Consider the following 25,757-nt stretch of genomic DNA (forward strand, 5'->3'; position numbering starts at 1 on the left):
GATGAAGTCAAATACAGTATGCTGAGGCGGGGACTGCGGTAGCTTAAAGGCTGGGATTGCCGTTCCTATTTATTTAATGCTCAAAGTTTCATACTACCAGACGGGCTATCTATCCCAGACTATCAGGGCTATGGTTTTCACTATTCTGAAGAGGTGTTTATGTACACGTACACAAATTGGGTTATATGCGAGTCGTCCTGAGCGACGGTCGACTTTTACGTGAATTACATTCCCTCCAAAAGTCCCATGTACTCACAGGAGTTGAATGATGACTGATCTTTGTTTTCGAGTACCTAACAATCAATTTCGAATGGCTTATAATGCTGACTATCATTTTGTCAAAATGCATTTCACCTTCCGAGTATGTAATACCACTTAAGCTGCCGCCAGGGAGTTTGGCAAATAGGTGTTAGGGCACCAGCCAATCATGCAAAAATGTGCATTTCTTCGTAGACGGATTTGCGAGTAGTATTAAGCCTTATCCACACGATGTATCGTGTGGATAAGGCTTAGAATTATAGGGGTGATTTGTGTTTTTGTCCATCCGAAATTATATTAACCGGTAGACTGTTATTGATAATATTAGTTATTATATTTTATACCGCAATGGTGTCTCCAGAGTTTGTATAATATGGATCCTTATAGACATTTACTGAGAGCAAGCATCATTAAGGATGAAATCACACATTATTAATTCGAATATAATGCGCAATATCCCGAGCCACGAATTTTTAAATTTCCTTTTCGGGAATTTTTCAATGCTCCTCTGCGGCGCCTGCGTAAATATACTCAAGACTTATTCTCTTAGGTCTCTCAAATACTGAGGGAAAGAATATTCTACAGAACGTATGTACTATCAACAGTTGGCACACCATTTCGTGACCCAAAAAATGCGAATTCTCCTTAAAATAAAAAAAACAGGACGCTGAACCATATTCGAAGTCATCAAATGGAGAAACTATATAGAAGTACACGGGTGCACACACTCCAGGGTAGTACACGTGATGTCATAGTTACACTTCAAAAAGCCTGCTTTGAAATGAGAGAATATGAATAAAAAGGCACGGAACACTAGCGCTGATTCTTTTGCGAAATCTGTTGGTATTTCCTCAGATTACCAATTTTTTAAATCTCGTGTTTTATAATGTGAACATAAGGGGAATATCTCGATACTTACAAATTAATGGAAATATTCATTGCCCAAAGATAGGAGCGGCACGCCATTGACGATATGTCACCGATGTCATTCTTTATTTGTTCATTAATCGTTCCCTTGGTTTAACTCCCTTGCCTCTTCCTTCTCGGAAGAATCTTTCTTTGAACCAGAAAAATCTTCGAGCTCTTGCCTTCCCCCTCATCATTAATCATGAGTTTTGAGGAAGCCAAATATGCGTAGAAGTATGTATATTACTTACCTCTCTCTACTATTATCCACATTACACGTTTCCCAGTAATCTCTCCAGGCCTGCCATACTTCCTCTTCCGTTCATTTATAAATGCGAATCATGGAAAATGTGTTACGGCACTCCTAAATGCGGCAAAGCAATGTTAAAACAAGGTTGTAAAATATTTAAATGGAAACTGACAGTAATAATAAACCAAATAATTTTTTTCTTAATATGAATGATTTCTACAAAATGGCGATACATATAATACGTGTATGTAGCTAAAGAAAAACTGAAATGAAGTATATTAATGTGGTTTATAGTGAGAGAAGACGGCATTCGCATTGGCATACGGCAGAACCTCTTCACTTTTCGACAATGGGCTAAGAGAGATTCCAATAAATGTCTATGCCTACTAGCAGAAAATGGAAATTAATTGACGACATTATTAGTCTCAATATCGTTATTAAACATTAATAGAGTTAATCGTAAAGGGACTATGGGTAAAGATGAGGATGAAATATGAGAATCAGAATTCATTATGCTAGAGAATAGCAATATTAACTATGAAAAATTAGAGTAGAAGTTAATAGGTTACCTATGAGGGTGTTTTAAACCTGTATTAGGGTCGCTGACCTTTTATAATTATGACTATCGTTTCATACAAATTTGAGACTAATTGAGGTCATAGATATTCATGTAAAGTGAACTTTGGTTGCCGACTTGTGACTAAAATAGGTGCCCTCATCCTTGATGCCCAATGCTTGTAATTCGTCGTGATGTCGGTGATGAGACAGGAACTATAACTCATGATTTTCACATGACGCGCTATGTTCCTTTTATCTAAAGTTACGACTGTCCCGTCAACTGGATATCGCATGCCGTACTTTACCAATTGAATACTATATATCTCCGACAGAGTTCACAGGTCCGAAGTTGCCGTTGAACGAAGGTAACCATGAATACACGACATTTGGGGTTAATTTTATCATATTTGAACAGTCCTTTCGTAATTTATTTTTCCACTCTTCACGCGATTTTCTCCCTGAATTTAGAAATTTTTATTCCGCCATGATTTCGAAATAACCAATTCGTATTATTTATCTAAGTATTATATCAGGTCGGTCTTTGTACCTTATATTGACACCCCTATGTGACTGGTCCAGTTGAGTCCGATTCATTTCCCCTTTATTATACCAAATCTAAGAATGCAATCTATTTTGTGGAAACACAAAGAGTTGGTATACATTCGTTGACTCACCCACCGAAACAAAATGATTGTTCATTCTAGTACAATGCTAAACTTGTTTTGAGATTCGAAATTTATTATTTTTTTCTAACAGATTCATCGGGCTGATTCCATGGGATTAGGAGGCAATAGTTTTAAACGGGTCATTAAACATCGGTTATATTATTTTTACCCTGATTGGAGCCACTGGCAACTCCTTTGACCGTTGAGTGGCTATGGTATGGTTCCAAAGTGTCCTCGGGGGACTCAATTCGTTGGCGCCCGAGGGGCCTACCTCCATAGGTGGTCGTCTCCTTGTAAGGTAGACCCTCTCTTATCCAGTCTTGCCCCAAATAGCCCACGCTTTTGCCAGTATCGATTTATTGTGAGGCCATCTAAAAATAATCATCCGTTGAATAAGAAGAACAGTTGTACCTGATGGTGCCTTAAAACGGTGAAACAGCAGTAAATATTCTGTAGAAAGTACCATCGTTCTTCTTTTTCATTAGGCATTAAAAAGCCCATGAAGTGAATCATCAATTAGTTGAGGCTACTTAATTATTATCCAATTGATTCGTGTACTTTATACATGCTTCCAGAGTTACTAACTCTTCAGGAATACAAGATTTGATGACAGGAAAGAGATGATGCTTATTTACTTATGTCAGTTTTTAAGTGCAGGCCGTCATTAGAAGAAAGAGGCGTGCATAGCTGAGCTGTAGTCTAATGATAAATTTGATGATCATATGGCAGCGTGTTGGTCATCTGAAAGAAAATTCAGCAAGACCAATATCTCATATCGAAAAATCATATTTCATTAATTCTCTAATAATTTTGTGATTGTATAATCTTTTAGATTGTTTTTGGATTAGTCAGTCGTTCATTCACCTGACCAAGGATCCTCTTCCGCAGGAGTTGAATGAGAGAATCTATTTATATTCATGCGGTGACGCATGTCGTATGGCTTTCGAATTTCTGTTTAAGATACGTTCTTGTTACCAGAAACGCTTTCAACATTCACTAGTTCATGGTCAAAATATACTCTAAATATCACGTTTCCATATGTATAGCAATTTAAGAACGCATCAATCTTGGGAATTTAAAGTACATATGTTGTAATTTATTAAATATAGTTTTTGCGTCAATAGAGACCCAATGCTGAACTAGACAATGGTGTTATAGATTTCTTTTTACTGAAAAAATAGTGTGTCTCGACCGTCGGTTAAAGCATTCATAATTTTGGTCGCGACCTCATCGCAGATGACCTTGACTGTTTGTCGCTTTGGAATGACACACCAAGGGAGAGAGACTCGTGGACGAAGCACGCGTTTCCATGCCATAATTATGGCTTACGACGCCACCACCCTATTAATCCTTCCTTTTAGTTCCTTTACTAATTCTTTTTAAGAGCGCATCTTTGGTGATCAACGAGACTGCGTGTTACCGCCTCATAAGTTAATAACGATCCACTGCTCTAGCATAACACCTGAGCTTCCGCTAAGTTATATTGCTGTTTATTCTCATTATCATACAACAATTATCATTTCTCCTACATAGTTCACTTTCAAGTGATTTAAGAAAATATTTAGAATGAGACCAAGGAGTATAATTAAATTAAAGAATCTTAAATACTTAGCATAACAATTCCATGTGCTAATTAAAACGCTCAACTATCAATGACTACATTTTTATTTTACAATCATACCGTATTAGTTTGTAGAATGGTTTTTTCATTTATGAGTAGAATATATTTTTATTTAATATTACTCCTGAGTAGGGATTTTCGGAGCTAATATCCTAAAATACTAATGTTCCCAATTTTCAATCAAATGCTGAGTTTGTATTTTTTAACGCCTTTGAATTTTTATTAAAATCCGATTACATCCAAAAATTTCTTAATTTACCCATATGTACATGTTGAAGATGCTACCCACCATGTCTGGATGTAGCGATTCAAATGCATGAGTTCCTAAAACGGCGCGTGGATGGTGTCCTCGCATTCTCTTTTGTCGCTTGGTGCGGAACGAGAGAAAGTTTTCTCCCCCGAATATGGTTACAAGGCCAATTCAATGAAGTACCCATACGAGCGAAGCTTGGGTTCAACAGCCGCAATAGTCATGAACTTCATTGCTTCATGGCCACCGAGATAATCTTAGTCGGATTGGACGCCTGGACAATAGTTTCGGGTCGAGTAAGTTCTTGCTTGATTGAGGGTGTATTCGTCATTTCGGACCGCGCGGACCCACACCAATCTCCTTACCATCTATACGATCACCATACCATCAAGATGTACACCATCACCAGCTCCGGAATTACCTGCTCAAATTGGAGTGTTGTCACAACTGACGGGGTGAATCCAGTGAATTCGTCAGTTCAGTCGGTGCTGCCCGTGAAATTAGTTGCCGCACCCTGTTTAACTTTTTTCCTGTCTTCTCATATCATCGCAATAAATTACCACTACTCATGGGGTGTCTCATGAATGCACCAACCCGTGGTGACCTCTTTTATGGCGGCATGCAATCACAAATGTATCTCGATCCCAGAGCGTTGGCGTTCTGAATGTGAGAGCTCTAGCAAACACAATTTGTACATTAAGAAAACAGCATTTCCTCATCGGTACTCCATTTGATTTTTTATTTTTATTATTTTACAAAAGATCAATTGTAATTGAAATTAGCTTTGGAATCACAGTCATTAAAAATTCGACATATAGTAATTTATTCGAAATTCATTTGCCGAAGCAATCGAAGGACTGCTTAACCTCATAGAATAAATGGCGACACAGTGGTTTCGAAAAACCACCGTCGACGCTTTTATTTCGTTGCACTCTATCAAATTTCGTTAAACGTGAGATGACATTTGAGCGGAAGAAGTATTCAAATCTCAAATGAAATTGATCCGCATGTTCATTATTTTCTCTGGTTGATGAACCCTGTCTGTCCTGGGGAACCAAGTGCAGCAGTCTCCTGAACACTATCAATTTCTTCAGCTAGCCATAGTCTCCTTTGGCCTCTCTTAACTACAAGGAAACCGCTTATCATCACGCCCAAAAGCTATCTTCCCTTGGAGAAGAGGATAATTTGCTATAGTCAAGCATCTCCACGAGATAAAAGAGCACTTTTTACGTGAAAGATGCGTCACCATACGTTTTTTCTCAGCAAACTCTAATTCGAAAGCAGATATTTTTACTGTTGGCTGTTTGACCTATAAAATACTCAGAAAGTTGCACTCAGGTTTACTCTTGACGCCCATTTAGCCATTATGATGGAGACGCTAGAAAGCTTTTACTCGTCTAACGCCTACGTTGCATAAAATACATCACTGAATATAGGCCACCGTTTATATTATTATCTCTAAAAATTTTTACGCTATCTCAAGGCCAGGGTCTTACACTGTAAGGCTATTAAAAATGAGAAAACTGAAGCAATTGTAGCGAGGCTTTTCTCATGGAAAATTTAAACACGTCACAGTCTACACAATTATTAGACATTAAAAATGTTAATAATAAAACTTCTATGTTTAAGAAATAAATGAAGTGTCGTAAAATTAAGGTGAATAATAAAATATAATTACTATAGCCAGAGACTGCACGTAAGTTATTTTTGCAGAATTTTCAGAATATTCATCCTTGTAGCATTATGGAAGATTTTTCGATTTTTGTTAACTTCTAACCCCTTTTTTTTAAACCGTTAACCTCACATGGTAGCTTGTGCCTTCACTCTGCAAGATCTTTTAAGTAAACCCAAAGACCATGTTTTGATGCCATCATGAAATGGTTTGGATCTATAACGATGGGAACAGTGCTCTTTTTGTTTGGAAGCACTTTAAATCTCGTCATCACGGTAGCCATTCCCAGCTTGGCTTGTAGAAATGCAAATCTATTACCTGAAAAAATTACAGGAAAATGGATTTTACTGTCATGATTACAGTGTTGTTTACTTGAAATAGTAATGCACATCAGTAAAAAGTGGCAGTTTACAATGCCTGTTTCCATACTTCACTACGGTGATTTTAAAACGAGACGGGAAAAGGCGACACGGAACAGTTCAATTTTCCTTAAATATTCAGTTCATATGATTAATATCCTCAAGCATATGTTTAATTCAAATTCTTATAATTCCAATAAAAAATAAATGCTAACTTTATATGAAACAATCAATAACCTTGAAAGTAACTCGAGTTAATTTCTCTCTATACTTAGTTCTAAACACTTTAATGGAAGTGACAATCACATTTTATTTACGCATATATATTTTCAGCGTTAAGGCCAAGTCGCATTAACCTTCAGCTATAGGTTTTAGCATACTTCATTTAAAGCTCGAAATTTCATTTTTGGGTACACCAAGTACATTTTACTTACCTATGCACATCCTAGGTCCTTCACCGAATGGCATGTATGTCAACTGGGTATTATCTCGTTTCGACTGTGGGGAAAATCTCTCGGGATCGAATTCTTCTGGATTCGGATAGTATTGTGGATCCTTTTGCAATCCGTAGATAGGAACCACCACCGGCATGCCCTCTTCAATCCAGATTCCACCTTCGACTCCCTCTCCAACTGGGTTGGGCATATAATATCTCTGGGTACAGATACGCGTGATGAAGAGTCCAGGTGGGTATTTCCTCAAAGTCTCTGGTGGAAATAATGAAAGCAAAGATTGGTTGTCAACATGTTATCAAACTTTTTAATCAAAGAAATTTCTAAAATTCATAAGTTATAACACTGCAATTGCTGAGATTCAATAATTTAACTTTATAATAATAAGATTAGCATAAAATATTTCGGGAGTTTTATGTACAAGCTGCGTTATTGCTTAATCTTTACCTTTTAATCTGTTTCAATGTGTTTCCATATTTTACGTGTAAGAAAGACATAAATGCTACTTGAAATTTCGTGCATTATTTTTTGTCCAAAGTTAATGGCAATAGCGTTTTGGTTTCTCAATTGTTTCAAAATTCTCCTTGTAATTGTTTTGGGATTTGCTGTTGCGTTTTTAGCAATTTTTTACCTACATTTTTCGTTCTTCCTACTGAGAACGTCGTCCGGAGCTGGCAAAAATTATATCCCAAAAATTTTACGTTATCACTTAGGAGACCTTTAATCAAAGATTCAGTCTAGTTTGAGGCTACATCATTTAGTTATGATATTATTAGCTATATAGCGTATGTCGAAAAAAGATGGAGGAATTACTGTTTCAAAGAGGTTTGTGTTCCTTAGCAAGCGGCCAATGAAAAGTACCATTTCATATTACCATGAATTGCATCCTATTGAGTGTTCGAAGTAGTTCATATATTACATGTACTTTTGATTTACCTTTATATTTTAATTAATTTGCAAATGCTTTTCGGAAAACTTTGCCGCACTACGCACACTCTGCTGAGACAAAATCTCAACCAATACTTCCCGATGGCATCTGTTAAAATAATTTTCTCTCATTCTTGTACAATGAACACTTCTTAGAATTAGAATGAGCTGACAATGGGCACACAGGATCCTGGCCTGGGATTACATCTTTCTTTGCGCGTTGTCGCTATCGTTACCAATTTCACCAATTCCCTTTGTAGAAAATTTAGAGTACGCTCCTTCAGCCCTAGCGTTTCGTGATAGTGCCAAGAATCGCGTAATGTTGAATTCCTAAGGCGTGAAATCTGAACACCAATTGCAGCATTTTTAATTTCTAATTTAGTAACGAAAACGTGATGAAAGTTCACTCACATGACGATAATCCGTGATCTATTTTATTAAAACATTTAATATACTTGGAATAAAAAAACCCATTGGAAAAAATCTATAAAAACCAATGGAAGTGCTTGAGAAACTTTTTATCAAGATTAAATCCCTCGTTTCTCTTTCTTCGTGTCTCTCAGGCAGTGACTTCTTCCAGGTTTTAATTGAAAGAATTTACTGGCTGCATTTGGAATAATTAGTGTGAAAATATATTGCTCGAAATAATTCTTCCTTGTCATCGAGCAGTATCAAATGCACAGTGCTCGAGCAGTATCAAATGCACAATTCCGCGTCCATTGACCTTCGTAGAAAACATTTTTGTGCCTTGGCATTGACTTTATAAAATTTTTATTAGGTTGGTAATATTATGCATGATATTTATTTAGAAACCTTAATTATTGTAGTAGTATACTTTAGATTGCACTGCGTAATTAGGAAAAATAGCGCTAACTTCCCTCCATGTCTACACTCAGAAAACACAAGCAGTAGAATACTATTAATAATGATAGGTAAAAGCAGGCCAAAAAGTAAACCAAGTTGACGATATACCTTTAAGTAGACTCCAGATTAGCTGGAAGAAATTATTGGCAATGGACCTGGAAGTCGGACCGAGAACATCGTATGGTGATGAAGGGTTGCAATTCAGTAGTAGGCAAAGGGAGGGGAGTAACAGGAAGATAACAACTGTGGTTAGACATTTATTGCACTATAGATTCAGGTATTCCCTGCGTAGGATATGAATTCAGGTCATAATTTAGCGGTATGAAAAGTAACTTAAAATTTAAAGTTTCGGAAAATGTAGGAAGGTGCGGAAAAGGAATGTAAAAGCTTCAACGAAAAGTAAAACGAAGGAATACAAGGAATCAGTAGCTAAAACTGTAGGTGAATATGAAAGGATAAATAGCTATTCGTCTTTACTTTGGGGTGAGATTGAGACTATGGAGTCTCTTCTACCACCTAACCCCGAGGGATGGAAACACTAGAATAAAAAGGATAACGAATGCTTTAGAAGAAAAATTAGTTGTGGTAATTATGAACATAAGTGGCGTAAACCATATACTACGAGAGAAAGAGAGAGGATTAGGATAATAGAAGAGAGCAGGGAACGGGAGAAGGTTAAGATGCAAATAATAAACGCAATCGAGAAAGCAATAAGGCGTAGGAAACGCTTTGAAAATATGGAGGAATTCCAGAGGAAGAAAGAGGGAAAAACTATACCAACCTCAAGAGTAGGCATAAAAGCTATTAATATAACGGAGGTCCAGATAAGGTTAAAAGAACATAATGAAGAACTCAAGGTGGAAGATTGTGCCACGCAACTTAGAGGCTAAGGAAATGTGGCGTAGATGAGGATGACTTGTGGAAAGGGCTGCTGGATAGTGAGGTAGAAAAAGCGCTAGGATAAACAAGTCGGTAGGCAGGACAAAATTATCACAGAATTACTAAAGGTTTTAGTGCAAAATGGAAGAATCATTTGGATTTCATGGCAAACTTTATGAGATAAGAATTCACCCAAAAGACTTTCCCCTATCGGTAGACATCAGCATTATATTAATTGTGATTGTAATGGACGGTCTTCAGTACGGCAAGGATGTCGGCGTAGATATGAACTGAGTAGTTGTAAATACTTAGACGAGATGGTAACATGCAGAGTTTCATGCTCCTATTCATTTCTCTCTTACGTAGATAGGTATGGTATGCAGACCTTTAAAAATTTTATCGGGGGTCTTTCAATTCCGTAATAAATATATATTCTTATACTGCTGGACTGAATACAGCGTGAAACCTTCGACCACCAAACTTTGAGATCATAAAATTATCATTTGTGAGAACAGAGTTAAGAGCTAGATTAGGTCTTGAAAATAAATGTGAGATTTCGCTATAACTACCTCAAAATATAGTGAAACAATATGGCTTTTTATTTTACCTTTGAGAATCATATCCATGTACGTCATTTCTTGGAGCGCTTCGTAGGTTAATGTACCACCATGTTCCTTCCTCTTAGTTTCTATCTCCGTCCTGAGTTTTTCCTGGATATCATTGTTGTGTGCCATTTCGAAGAGTGCAAATGCAAGCAGCATGGAGGAGGTCTCGAATCCATCAGCGAAAAACCCAAGAGCTTGAGCTGTCAGGTCATCGAGTTCTTCTCTGTTTTCTCTTAGTATTTTGGCTGGAATGTCAAAAAGATAAATCAGCGTCGTATAAGGACACTTATCACACACAAATACATAGTTTTTATGGTTACAATAAATAAGGTTTGGATGAAATTATCACCCTCTTAATGTTATTCACTCGAGAAAAATACATATTATTCTTTCAATACCGTCTAGTGTCTCGAGGAAATGTTCATTTTTTAATTGTATATTTACAACAGCGGTATTCATTCACGACTAGTATCAGACTTAAATTTAAATAAGAACATGAATGTCTTTTTTAGTATAATAGCGAATATAGGCTCTACCGCTTGCTGGGCGATTACACCATCCCTATCTAAAATTATTAATATTATTATTGAGCAACTCGTGATGCAAATGCCTCTCTCGCATTCAATTTAGTATTTTTATGTATCATCCCTTCCATCTTCCGATTTGACTAATCGGCCGTACAATTGATATTGATTTAGACCGGGCGTTTATATTGCCAATCATGAATTCGATTATCTTCTCTCTGCTTCTTCAATTAGTCTCTCTTACGTAGTTATTTAGTCTAGCTTCTGCTACATTCCTTTTGAGATTATAAATATTTTATCTTTTGTATTTACATCCTGAATGACTACCATCCTTTCACCTGTCTTACCCAACTATAATTCTCCGTTGGATTAATGGTTTCTTACTGCATATGTTGAACGTATAATTTCGTGGCAATTACCTGGCACAAAAAATCCTTTCTACATACTCAGAAGACGACGCATACGCTCTGCCCGTTCAAATGACGCGAAGGGTTTCTAATTGGCGAGTAACATTAAAAATTTAATCCATTCTAGCTTAGTAAAATTTAAAATATTACCCTGATAGAATTTAATATTAAATCATATACAATTAAGTATGCTGGTTATTTTGATAAGAAAATTGTTATAAAGGAAAGAATGTGCATAATACTCAAAGGGTCCCGTAGATTCATAGTAGAGAAAAGGTGAGCGTTTTCTTTTCAATAAAGGATTAACCTAACCGTGCATGTTTTGGCGAAGACTAGCGTCCCCGAGTGTCAGCTGAAGTACTTGGGTTTCTTAAAGTTGTCTTAGCATGTCCTCATTGCAGCTTGTTTTCATCAATGAAAATGTTATCATAGTGTCTTAAAATATATCATGCTCTTGTTTGGCTACTATTCATCCATGTATCGGTGACGTTTCCCGAAAATTTCTGATTTGTTTCATTGCGCTTCCTGGACGTCTAATTTTACTCACTCTCTACGGATCGGGTTTCCATGATGTTTTCCATCAGGACTGAAAAGGCTTCTCGTCTAGAAGACACTTCAAAGTGAGACGTGAATACTCGGACTCACTTGAGAGTCGAGTGTATTTAATTGAACCTACTTGACTTTCATCGCTGTCTCGAATGGTGATGATGCTTTATTGGCAGCTACAAATGCATCTCCTTCGGAGATAGATCCACATCGAAATAAGAATATAAAAGTTTCGGGCATGAAGCGTGGAAGAATTTAAGTTTACTAGGCCTCGTTGAAACTCAGACCGGTATTTGAAGTTATGAGGTAATTAAACTGTGCGTCGTATCAACAAAAACCGATTAAAGGGCATTGATTATATTTTTTTTAATGAAAAATATCGGATTTATCGGTAGAAATACCTTTTTCGCGTACATGGTACACCGAGAGCTACTCTAGAACGAGAGAACACTCCGCTACTTAACCCCTCCTCACGTTTTGGAGTTTCTAATGTCGGAGTATCGATATTCTGGACACATTTTAGCAATAACATCTGGAAGAAAGATCACGATCACTAGACATCCGAGGACAAAAGACCAGCCAAGGTCAATGAAGTTCCATCTCAACGTGTTGTCGGCCGATTTACCCGTTCTGAGTCACGCCACCGCTTGGCCATGCCAACGGAAAGTGTCGTTGCACCTTGGGCCGTAAATTAGGTTCTTTGTCAAGTTTCTTGCAAATCGCGTGAAAGTTCCAATTTCAGAGAGATCAAATTGAATACACAACCCCTGTGGTAAAAAAAATCCTAGCAAACCATTAATTCCAGAAAAATCATTTAACAATGAAGAATGACTTATTTGTTCTTGGTGTTTGTGCGGCGATATTCCAGCTCCCTAAAAGGAGACTAATTCTAATGTCGCTCATGAAATAGATTCCAATATGATGAACCACACATCTAAAGTTTGAAACTTAGGAAAATAATCAGTATTTCTGATAAATTCGGCACTACTTCTAATTCCTTATAATAAAACTCCATTTGAATCATTTGCCTTTAATGCTAAGTTAATATTGAATACTCGTTTTCAGATAATGACCAAGAAAAAGAATTTATTTGACTTGTAGAAAACGTCTCCCAAAAATCTTGAGCTGTGGATTTATCAGCCATACATACAAATCAGTACATTGTAAACGATACGGAGGAACTTAGGGTTGAATACGAGGGCATCGTATGTGATGGGCTAAATTATGGCTAAATGATATTTCTCAACTTCTCCGACTTCAGGTTGTTCATCATATTCAGCTGCATTTCCCTGAAAATGTGAAAGTTAGGGTAAGAATCGTTGAGTGGAACAAAGATTGGCATCTTGGTTTACCGCGCGATCCAGGGACTCACTGAGGAGTGTTCAGTTCTTTCTGAAGTATTTGCGGTTTTAATTTATGAGTAATTTTACTCACTTATCGCTCTTCATAAGGTTTTACGTTTCCTGGATAAATATCAATGCTTATCATAAAATATTAAATAATGCCTACTACCTGTAATTAAATACTCAGCTCATAATTTCAAATTATTGCCTTGATGATCTCATCTCTTCCAGCTATGAAATGATTTAATTAGGCTCTTAAATATTTTCACCTGATCATTTATGTGCATTAATACTACTCATATTACTGAGGATTATTTTTAAGGTCCAAGCAAAATATTTCTATCATTTTAACGTTAAGGAATGATCTAAAAATCCAGTTGATCATTTTAGGTTTAGTTATGCTTCCTTTATGCATCCCTCCGTTTGAGGCATGATGAAGAAGTAACACAGACCTCCTCAGCTTTGGTACGCACGAAACCTATTTGTTTTTCCCGGTTAAACAAAATACCGAGGCACGAACGCATAATTCTTATTGGTTCGAGTAATATGCAGGAATAAGTCTTTTTTTCTGGAGGTATCAGCCAACAAGTCCATGCCTATTATATTGTGGGTAAGCGTCATAGAAGCGAAATAATCATCTCACCTTATATTTTCATTGATTTTTTTAACATTTATTAACTCTTTGTACCATGAATATAAACCCTTCTTTGATATTTTCTCTCACTCTTCGTGGTAGAATAAGCAAATGGAGGAAATCTTCAATTTCCGAATCATATTGCCACAGATCACTATTCGTACTGTACAGGTTTTGAGTGCAGGTATTGTTTGTAAGAGCATTTACCTCCCATATTTATAAGCATACTTAAAACTTGAAGGAAGAATTTCGATTGGCATGGGAAGGATTGAGCTCTACGCAATCAATGCCGGTATAAAAATGAAATGCGTATTATCATAATACTACATAAATGTTGGCGAAAAACATCATATTTAATGACAGAGTGATCAGGTTCCAATGAGTGCGGCTTGTCCAGTTAAATCGTAAAAAATACGTGTATCGTTACTAGAAACCAGCATCAACGTATTAAAAGTTTAAATATTTCTTGTAAATAGGACAAGGGTTGAAAAAGTAGTGAAAGATATAAAACATGGAATTATTAGTTCTAATTTTTCTTTTTAAATATATGACAGTTGTTCCTTTTAACCCACCTTGCCCAGATAAGCGTTAAATGCTGTATTCCCGTAATCGAGGAATGTGTCGGGCATTCGAGAGTTGCTTGAAATAAAAAAAAGACTTTTAAATCATTAATGGCCTTACCTTCCCGTTTTATCTTGGGGTCTTCTTCCTTTCTGTCCACATCCAACTTCCCATCCTTCCATAGGTCTATCAGCTCCTGTAAGTAGTCCCTGCGATGGGTTCCGTCATTTTCTCTCCGTTCCACCACGTTTGCTACTATACTTCTGAAGAAGTTGGCAACTTCAACGGGAACGAAGGGTATTTGGAGCAACTTGTTAAGCCATGGAAGCTCAAATAAGATGAGAAATAATATAGCATTAATTGCAGATGGCTGCATGAACTTTTTCCCCATTTTCCTGAATTCCGTATCGGGATTATTAATGGCATCACATTGTAATCCGAACGCTACCGAAGCGACCACGTCCGTCGTATAGCGTGCACATATTTCCTTAAGTTCCACTTCGTAGCCTGCTGATCCAGAGGCATCAGAATGCTTCGACAAGTATGCTCTGAGGCTATTGCAAACATCCCCTATGAGTGGGTAGATTGCCTTCATTTTTCCTGACGAAAATCCGGGAGAAAGGACCATTCTTAATTTCTTCCATCGTTCTCCACTGATGACAAAAAGATGCCTGCGAGATAGAATGTCATTTGGACTGTCTACATGCACGTCGTTGCCGCTGAAATGGGAGAAGTCCCTTATCAGTATATTTCTGATGAGTTCTGGGTCCCGCAGAACGATTGCTGGCTGACAGAACTTGTAAAACCCGACGTATTTCTTGCCCTCGGCCCTTTGATATATATCAGCCATGACTTCTCCTAAGGCTTTACGGAGAAAGGCGGCGTTTGTTAAACTCCCGAAGAGCGGTACCGTTGAAGCACTTGGAATACCTCTTCGCTTCCAGTACGCCATCGGTAACACAGCGTACCAAATAAATGCCAAGAGGAACATGATGCCCAAAGTGGCCAACACGTCCATCCAGCTCCATTCCAAGCCGAAGTACCCCATGGCTTCCTGTTGAGAGAAGAAAAGAGAACCATGACAACGGAGACGAATTTCAAGAAGTCTCTTGATTAAGATATAAAGAGTTCCATCATTTTTTTCTATGATCACTCCTTATTTAGAAACAACTCCAATGGTTTTGAAAACAACCGCCATGATTTTTCTAGGGTGATTAACTGAAGGGAAAATATGTGAATGCGTGTTGGTGAAGAGAGAAATTTAATTCATTTATTAAAAGTAATATACTATAAGATCGTACTCTTAAAGGTGGTGATCTAATGTAACAACATAAGAATCGTAATCGCAACCCAAATATTAAAGGAGAAAAAATCGTTGATATATTCTTAAATCCAATATGAAAAGTTTAATAATCCCATAAGAGGAAGTCTCGAGGAGACTGGACATGTAGCATCTCTGACAACCACGACTAAATGAAACGATTGGAATATCCAAATTAAAAAGTTCACGATCTCTTCCACGATGTAACGATGGAAATCACTTCGTATATACGCACTCCTACAAAATATGTGAACGGAAAGTTTCCAGCCGAGGTATCTCCAAACCAGACTGTATGGACGTCCTTTCCATAACATCAGAATAAATATATTCCCAATTTTTAATATCTGTAATTTGTATGTATGAATTAGGATCAACATCATTTTACGAGATAGGTACGTTTAATAAAAATACGATAGGAAAAGAGAACATGAAACTGAGGCGGTTTGCTTACAAATGTGTATGGAATGCCAGAAGATAGGAGTCCCAGTGTTATACTTAAGCTTGGGCAGAGCAGGCCAGATAATACAACTTGATATTCAATAATGATAAGAGTGAAATGCTAGGGATGAAAAGAAATGGAGAGGCAGGAAGCTATGTATTGGTGCAGGATTCCTACTTGAGATGGGACAGTCAATTCAAATAACTCGGAAGTTTAATATCATGAAAGGGAACGATTGATGGAAAGATCACTCGAAGAACACACATTGTTTGGAGTCCTATACAATCTGACCAAAGACCTGAATTGGAATAAATGTGCTCCAATCATGTGTAAGCGTACTTCATTTCTATGTTGACACATGGGAGGAGACGTGAATGGTGAGAAAGAGGAACGAGAGTAGGATACAGGGTACGAATATGCACCTTGTTAGGAGCATGATTGGCAACACTCTTAGAGATCGATTTAGAAATGAGGAACTGAGGATGGAATTGGGTAGTCGAGGGTAAAATTGCGCGGAAACATGAAGAGGAGGCTTGAGAACACTTTGCCAAGGAAACTATTTGAAATGTGAAGGAAATCAGACCAAGAGGAGGGGGTAGCATGATTTGGAAAGATTTGTTGAAGAAAATCGAAGTGAGAGGTAAGGTTTGGACCTATCTTGATAAGAGGGAAAACTTCACGAACATTAAGTGGAGGGGGAGAGTCTCAACACGCCGGCTAGTTAGATAGATGTAACGTATCAGATGCATGTTTTGTTTCGCAAGTCACCTACTATACATGAACTAGCTCCCCCAAAGGTTTAGTAAATTTTCTTCCGATTAACTTGGTCGCTAAAGTCAATTTCAAGGTGCCAAGAACGTATAAGCAAAAATGAAACTGGTCATTATTGGAGACGGCAGTTTTCGACTTTCATTGTCAAGAGCATGATAGATCTGAGAAGTTATCTTCCAGATGATCTGAGACTCAGGAACAGTGCGGCGGAAGTTCCCTTTCTGGACAGATTGAGTTAACAAGCTTTCGGAGTTCCTAATAGCCGCTCGCATGCACTGGGAAAATCGTTATATTATTTCTACTGAAATAAATATTCAAAGCCAAAGTTTAGATATGGAGCTAGGAAAAAATACTAACAAATAATTTGTTAAATAATTAGTTTTTGGACTCTCCTGTCAATATTAGAGGGATAGACTTCTGATTCTGACGTACGAGCAACAAAAGTAAAATTTCAACTTGTGTTTTCCCGCCGATTAAAACCACAGTAACCATACCAAAAGTTACTTTGACAAGTGAGGGAGGAACTTCCCAAATTTTAGTACGTACTGCAGTAATTCATTTTGGCGTTTATGACTGGTTAAATATTTTTCTGTTAAAATTATGATCCTTAAAGTCGTTTGTTATCACCACAAAATTTTATATCACAGGTCTTAGTCCAAATATCTCTGTAATCTTTTATCATGTCTTACACTTCACCTCTCATGTATAAAGTTCAAGCAGTTTTGTAAAGGTATACATATATATTGTTGGTATCTATGAGTGTTTTTAAGTGAATGAATTTGATTTTATCATATAATTATTTCTTATTGCAAAGTTTTCTTTTACGATTTGACCTATTTTCTTTGCGGAAATATATTTATTCATATAATTTAAGGGAAATGTGCCCATCCTTTAGACCTCAGCATTTGGTGATGAATAAATTTACTTTTAAATATTTAGCGGGCTAGCAAAATTACTGTCAACCTTCATGCAAGCATTAGATTTGAAAATTCAAACTGAAATTGTTACAGTAGATCTATGGGTTTAGTACTAACTTTATCACAGATTTTAATCAATAATTTTGCAGTAAAATATGAATTTTTATGCATAGGCTATCATCTAAAATGTTCCAAATATAAAAAGTATTCGCATTAAAAATCCACGAGATTCAGGGGGATGCGAAATAAATAAGTTTAAGCAGGAAAAATTTAGAAATATCATCAAAAACTTGCAGTCTTCTCGGGGGTGAATTGTTAATCGGATTATGATTTATTGATTAGCTTTAACTTTGGTCTATTGTAGTAGGATAAATAAGGGAAGAAGATTGCGCAGGTGGGAAATAAATGATTTAAATAGAGTTGAAAATAAATAATATCTGTAATCAGTAGGTAAAATTTGGAGTGAGGATAATTGGATGGGACAGTGGAATAGGGGGGAAGAGCTCATTAAAGGGAGCAGCAGAGGAAATAGCAATAAATACAAAGTCAAATGTACAAAAATCAGGAAGAAGAAGGCAATGTAAGGTAAAGGTAATCTAATAGATAATAAGCGAGAAAATTTTCAAAGAATTACGTAATGCATTGGAACGAGAAACTAATAAGGCGAAAGAAGCAGGGTTGAAAGGCAGTTCTAGAATATGAAAAAAATATATGTATATTGGAGAAGAAATTGATGACATACTGAATTGATGACGTATGCAGAAAGGTGAAATAATTGCTTGGAAGTAAAGAAAGTGAAGGCCTGTAGGAAGGGGGACGAGGGAAGACGATTAATTTGGTAAGTTTCATAGAAAAATGCTCAAGTACGGCTACTAGATAAACAAAATTGTCTGGGAGAATCAAGCAAATGAAATCTGATTTGCGAAGTTTACAGTGATATAGCATGGCGATTTTACTCTTTGCGTTGCAGTTTCAGTGTAAGAGGCGTGACAAAAAATTCAGAGGAGCAGGAATTGGTTACAGGGTATGCAAATAATGATATGAAGGGAAGGTCAAAATAGATTTGATACGGAGTGAGGCGTTTTATCTTTTCACAGTGCCCATGGGTTGAAAATGGGTGTAGCATGTAAGAGTTCGAGGTGTTGATGTGGATACAGAATCGAGATATTTGAGAAGAAGGCAAACTATGAACTACAAGCATGATTTGTAGGAAGAGGAACTTGTTAACATTAGAAGAAGGTAGAAAAAATTCATGAAAGGGTTATTAAAGGTAATTCAATAGTGAAGGCCATGACTAAAAGGGAGGATATTAGGCAAGCCAACTGAAGGGAGGAAATGAATTGCAATTTTAGATGGCACAAAGAGAGCGTAAACTAGTGGAACTTAGAATGTGAAATTGAAGAATGATTTAGTGTATCGAAAAAGCTTTTTATGTTGTGCAGGCCTTTAGAGTGCAGTGCTAAGCTTCTTAGAATCGTTTTTAGGATCTACCTCACTGGCAGACCACTGATAACAATACATAAAATAATACACGTATTATAATTACAAATAATGGAATTAATAAATAACTTCTGCTATTGTTCCTCAACGAAATATATTTAAGTTGGTCCTGTAAAAATATTGATACATAATATAATAAAAAGGCATGTTTACCCATTGAAAAAGAAAAATTAAATTCATTATGGTTTTCAATTGGAGATTAATTTTATCAGCAAAAAATCTGGCAGTTGACTGGTTAGTCCCCCCGCCACACGCCCTTGCGGCGGCTTGCGGGGTATTATGTAGATGTGGATGTTAGTATTTCTGTGTGGGTTTAAAGGAACTGATGTCGCTGCAAGCAAAACTTAATTAGAGTTTACGCATTTTAATAGTGAACGAAGTAGAATGCACCGAATGCTGATAAAAAAATGTCAGTTTCAAGTATACAAGAGGATGTATTTTCTCAAAGTATTTATTCCAGTCAGCATATATTCCTACCATTGCCATAATTTTCAGTATGACTTCCAAAGTTTCACTGAACCGGCAGAAATCTTGTTCTCAACTGAGAAGAAAGATAATAATTCCCAAATGTGGTACGTGACGAACCGCACGTTGTATGGGCGACCAGAGATTCTACTGCTTCTCAATAGGAACACGTACGTATTTGAATACGTTCCGATATGAAGAAAAAAAGAGCAGCCCAAAATGCTTGTCGGCTAATAATTTTTCCCAGGGTCACCTTCGGTCTATACCTACTCCGTGATATGTTGTTTAACAAGTTGGCATTGAAGGCGTGGTAGCCTGGTGGGCAAAGTGTTGGATTACTGAGAGACAGAAGAGTCACGCGTCCAAATCCTGTGTCACACGTCATCTAAATATCCAAGGGGATGTAACTTCTAGTCAATAGTACTGCAGGGAAAATCGAAGATTGGCTCCCCAGAATTTTTTGAATCTCAAATTCCTAGCCCTGGTTAGATAGCACTTATCCAACCCAACATTTCAAATTGTTTGCTATGGTACTTTAAGTGGGCATTACTCTGGCGATGAGTTTAGGCTAATTTTACCAGTCGCTATAATAGGTGTATGATTTCCCTGGAAATGCTTCAATGTAAATCTATTTTTGATCAAGTCAATTTAATAATTGCCCTTACATGAACGGGCAAAAAATGTCTGGGTCTGATGACAAAATATTATCTAAGCTAGAGATATGCCCGTGGTCGCAAAAAAGGGTATATTTTATCTGTGTTATTGTTCATAATAAAAGAGTATATAAGCAGTCAAAAATGTAAATTAGGATAAAGAAATTACTTGTGAAATCTTGTGATAGCATTTTTAGGGTTAATTCAATGAGAAACCCCGCTTTAGTATAAACATAAATGGCAATAAAGTTGAAACTCTACCTAGATCCCTGGTGGAAGGTGGGTAGATAATATAATTATAATGCATAAAAATGTATGTGGGCAACATATATTCATATTAGTGTGTGTAAACCAATAATGTATGTGACCGATCCTATTGATAATTTTGCGTCGTTGATTCCTCAATTGGTAAAAGCAGTCCGAGGTCAAATGGTGAGCCCGTGTTTCACCTTCGATTAATACCATGGTACCATGTATCTCTGTTTGATTATTCTCAGAGAAAAATGTGTGGTACTTCGTTAAATAGTGTTCCTTGAGGATAATTTTCGTTTCGAAAAACCATAAATGGCGCAGGGAGGAGAACTGTCCCTCCTACCGTGGGTGCGTGATTTCATGCGCCATATGGCTCTAGCACGTGCTGAGTTCTACTCTCTCATATATGAAATCATCCTCCGGGCTGCTGCCTTTTTTATATGCCTATTCCAAATATGGAACTGCAAACACCTCACAGTATAGTTACGATGGAAGAAATTAATCAAAAATATTACCCTGTCGCGTATAAAATTTGATCTATGACCATGGTTTCGTTAGAGAGTAATATCCATCAGATCCTGATCAGGACCTGAGGATGCTTGTTGCCGTGCCGTAACAAAACCGCACTCATCGATTGGATTTGATAACTGGAAACGCAGTGCTATTCATCAACATTTTCCATCGAAATCATAATGATATGTCACAAGCCGGAAAATTTATTTTACCCTACTGTATAATTTACATAGGATTTACTAATGGCTAAACAATAAAGAGTTTATGCTAACCAACGCACTTTATACGCTGAAAATTGCCTTGTATTGTACAATCCTCTGAATATAGGGGAAGCGCTTTGCGGACTGATATACAAGTACATGCATATAAGCTGAAGATCCTCGTTACGACTTCATTCAACTTCATTACGCTAACCTAGGGGAGTGGATAGAAGCTGGAAGGTAAACTTGGCGAATTTACGCTGTAAATAGTTTTGAAGGTCAAACAAATACTACTGTAAATGTAAAATAATGTATTGAAGCTATTCGGTGAAATCAGTCAAAAATTAACAGTCACACCGTTATTAAATCCATCGGGGAAGGGGTGGGCAAATGATATATAAGGGCAGCCAATACACAATGTATGTATGTATTTGCGTAGAAAAATGCGCAAAGGATACGAATTACCTACCTGTTACAAAATTCGTTGATCAATAAAATCAGAATGATACTTAATTCAAAGCAGCCATGCTAGCCTCAAGGTGTGGCCTTATTCTCATTCCAGTATCGGAGTTTAGCGGTTACGTCAACCATGGGGGTAGCCGTTAATACTCAAGGAGCCGGAGTGGCTTCCAAAATCTCTAGTTCTTGTTTGGGTTGTTAAATAAATACATGCCGAAGACTTTTTCCGGGTGGGAAACTCTCAACCACTTTGCTGATATTAATTTTACGTCGTCTTTCGATATTTGATATAGATCAGCCGATGGTATGGAGGATGCGGTTTAGCGTTCAAGGGGAACTCCAGCGTATGACCTATGTATTTTATACGCATTAATAAGCCTTATTTTGATCACATTCAATACTCTCCACATCTTAGGTTTAATTTGTTGGCGTTGTGAACATGGTTAACACGACAAAGTTTGCTAGATTTTTCTCTGTAAAAGATTGGTCGTGTTAACGAAACGTAAATAAATAACTTAATAATAGCCAAACCGTTCGTAATATCTCATCTCCCATGGAATGATATGGTGTATATACATAAAGATTGGAAGAAAATATTTATTTTCAATGGTACATCAAACAATCAATTATTTCTTTTTAAAGAGGATATATAATTTAACTTGACTTAAGTCAGAAATATTAGTAATTTTAGTTTTAAATGCCTTTAATTTGTATCCTGTATTAACGCTGTAAGCATAAAAAGTGCATGGTAATATCCAAGTAAACAAAAGATCTTCGAGTAATTGTAAGTTAAAGATTGTCATAAAAGAGCCTTTGACACTAATACAGGCATAAGACTTAATTGATGAAAAAGATGCGTCCGTTAAAAACTAACGATTATGACATAAAGTACGGGATCAATTACAAAATTTTTATACAATGGATGAGCTATCGCGACGTTACATTCTATATTTATGCGTGTAGCTGACACTTCCGCGTTTCTTTTTGAGAAGCCTTTACGTATATTGAATGCGATTTTTATAGAGATTTTTTTCAGCCTCTCGAGAGTGAATCAGGTGCCTGATTTGCGTAACCCTCAGGTGCTTTCTAGATTAGGTCTTAAGACTGATGTGAACATCAAGAAATGATGCGTAAAAACTCTTTCAATTCTTCAGGTAAGTAGAGACTAAATATTTTCGCGTAAATTTTCGATCAACCCGACCTCCGAGTTGATAGCTTTGTTTTTTTTTGTTGGTTTGACTCGGACAATAATCGTGGAGGTCTTTATAAATTAGTCTTCATTAACACCAGAAACAAAGCGGAATTATTCAATTCTCTTCCAATCGATGCGAAGAAATTTTCGAATTACTACAGAAATAAGCCAATTCACTCTGGAACCTTGAAGTATAATGAAATCTTTGAATGTTTACTCACTTGATTCTGTCCCACCTCCGCCTCTGCGTTCCCAAGCACGGGTACGGGTGTAAAGTAGATGTATCCGGAGTCGACTGTCGTCGTCGGAGCAGCGAAGCCGAGTGTTCGCGAACTATCGTCGACTCAAGGCCATATCAATGTAGGCCCAGGCGACAAGCAACTGCGGGAGCGTCGTTCGCTCGCCTGCCCAACTGCGTCACTGGGACCTTCAAAAGCCCACTCCTGAGTAAGCCTTAAAATTTGGTGGTGTATGGACGTTAACGATGCTGGTTGTTCCCCACATTTGATCGCAAAATCAGCTTCTCTACACTCCTACAGAAAGATTTGTTGTACATGTTTCAGAGTACCGTCGCCATCCCTTTTCGGTCCAAATGAACATCCTCGTGGGTTTCACAAAGGAAAAACTTTGAATTTGGATTTTTGGTTCGGTCCTTGGGCCCTTGTTATAAGGCCAAGCCCGCGCCAACTTGGTCCTTGGATTTCTATCCTGAAATTATTTAAGCTATGAACCGTGGCACTGGCAATTTTTCCGTGTCGCTTCTAAGGTAATATTCATTTGCAGCATTTATAGTTTATATTTTTCCAAACTCCAAATTCCTTATAATGATCAAATTTAACTACCCACACCAGCTAAATGGGAAGAGGTTGCATAATATTTCTTTCTGGAGCAGTGGAGCCGAAAGATTCATCGCGACGGAGACTATCTAGAATCAGTAGTTTATACAATGCCTAATCTAATGGTACTATCAATCCCCGATTATATCGTGAGATATCTTACGAATTTGGACATTTTTTGGGAGTTTTTGAAGAAAAAGGCAACCACTGAAATTAGGATGTGTGCACTGTATCTCGGCTAAGAAATGTCGTTCACCTTTAAAAATATCAATCGAACAAATAAATTTTTAACGTCTTTAAACACGACCAATGACATTCAATTTATCGAAATATTCTCCCCATCGTGTAAATTAATATTCCTAGCCCCAATGGAGAATTTTTTTTTAAGATAATCTACCGGTTAAGGTAGGTTTTTGGATGGACACAACTACCAAACAAGCATTTTATTATTCCTAACAAAACAAAAAATCCATCATCCTACTCTACATCAGGTCACTCTTCATCTCTGAGTACTTTCTTCCTCCCTTCATCCCGTCCAACATCCCTATCCTGTCCCTTCCCTTTCCTCTTTTGCCCAACATTCTACCCTCTATCACCGTCTTCAACATCCCACTGCCGGTCAATACCCCCTTCATCCACTTTTCCTGCCTCCATAGGATTTCTCCCAACAAACCCCTGTCCTCGCCCACCATTTCAAGTACTTCCTCATTTGTTTTCTTCTCTGTCCATTTCACCTTCTCCAATCTTCTCCACACCCACATTTCAAAAGCCTCCAATCTACGTCTATCCTCCTGTTTCAATGACCATGTTTCCGCGCCGTACATAGCTACGCTCCATATCAAAGTTTTTACGAGTCTTTTCTTAATATCCTTACTCAACGTCCCTGTCATCAACTCCCTCCTCCTTGTGAAAGCCTCTTTGCCTAGCGCAATTCTTCTCCTTACGTCCCTACTACTTTGACCGTGTTGGTCCAAAACACTACCGAGATACGTAAACTGTTCTACCTGCTCCAGTTTTTGCCCTCCTATTTTAATGTTAAGCTTGGCCTTTTTCTTTCTAGAAAATCGCATAACCTTTGTTTTATTAATATTTATTCTTATCCCATACCTGTCGCACTGAATTTCCAATTCACTCAGCAATGCTTGCAGCCCCTTGGCTGACTGACAAACTAAAGCTTGGTCATCAGCAAACCTAACTGATTTTACGAATTCCCCGCCCACTTTCATTCCTACCTCGAGTCCTTCCCATGCCTCTTTGATCATTTCCTCTGCATACAGGTTGAACAGCAATGGTGATAATGGGCAACCCTGCCTTACACCCCTTCCTAACACTGCCCATTCTGACTCCGCGTTTCCCACCCGCACCTGAGCAATCTGAGACATGTACAGGTTAATGGAGAATTATTGGGCTAAAATTTCATCGGCAATTTTCTACAGAGGAAATATCCGCCCTGGTGTTTCGAAGTGATAAATATTTTTGTTGTGAAAATATACCCCAATTCTTTCCCAATTCATTTCCACTTATTCGCCACTATTTTGACTCACGGATCCTGTTTTCCAAAAGGCAAGATTTCATCTTCTGTACGCAGGAGATGAATTTATGCCCGCATTCGTATGTATTATAAATTAATTTTTAAAAATTTGAATTTTGATAAAATTGACTCTAAATGATTCACCGTGCCTCCTGTAGTGGCAGAAGATGTTTTATCAGGTCACTGGAAGGAGGTTTATTGCCGTGTTTAATTCAGGATACAGGAGTATTTGTTTATTATTTTAGGCAGTAATTGGCTTCAACTTTTAAACAAAGTATCTGCCGTTCAAAGTTGACGGTGCGAGAACATTTTTGGAAAAAAACTACACATGTTATTTTCCCTCTGGAAAATGAAAATTAGAAGTATTTTTTCTGCTGGCTTATCCTTGGGTCGAACAATTTCCACATCACACTTTAGTAGCACATTT

General features: G+C 37.3%; 1 protein-coding gene across 1 annotated transcript; it reads right to left on the bottom strand.

Annotated features, from left to right (window-relative positions):
• Nucleotides 1-4,432: 4,432 nt before the first annotated feature.
• LOC139693573 (cytochrome P450 6k1-like) lies at nt 4,433-23,297 on the bottom strand. The gene is made up of 5 exons (XM_071591781.1): nt 23,185-23,297; nt 14,402-15,335; nt 10,269-10,511; nt 6,974-7,246; nt 4,433-6,498 (listed from the first exon to the last, which is right to left on the bottom strand). Exons 2-5 carry the CDS (start codon nt 15,327-15,329, stop codon nt 6,329-6,331), a joined length of 1,614 nt encoding a protein of 537 aa, XP_071447882.1. The 5' UTR covers nt 15,330-15,335; nt 23,185-23,297; the 3' UTR covers nt 4,433-6,328.
• Nucleotides 23,298-25,757: the final 2,460 nt, after the last annotated feature.

This window comes from Hetaerina americana, unplaced genomic scaffold (genome assembly GCF_022747635.1).
Source record: "Hetaerina americana unplaced genomic scaffold, ioHetAmer1.1.p SCAF_5, whole genome shotgun sequence".
NCBI classification, from domain to species: Eukaryota; Metazoa; Arthropoda; class Insecta; order Odonata; family Calopterygidae; genus Hetaerina; species Hetaerina americana.

Bases quoted from the DNA above. Each gene is read 5' to 3' on its own strand.
- LOC139693573 (XM_071591781.1), bottom strand. From the start codon at position 15,329: ATGGGGTACTTCGGCTTGGAATGGAGCTGGATGGACGTGTTGGCCACT. The intron at 7,247-10,268 runs GTAAAATAAAAA...TATTTCCACCAG, and splicing joins CATGGATATGATTCTCAAAG to AGACTTTGAGGAAATACCCA. The intron at 6,499-6,973 runs GTAAGTAAAATG...TAATTTTTTCAG, and splicing joins AGGACCTAGGATGTGCATAG to GTAATAGATTTGCATTTCTA.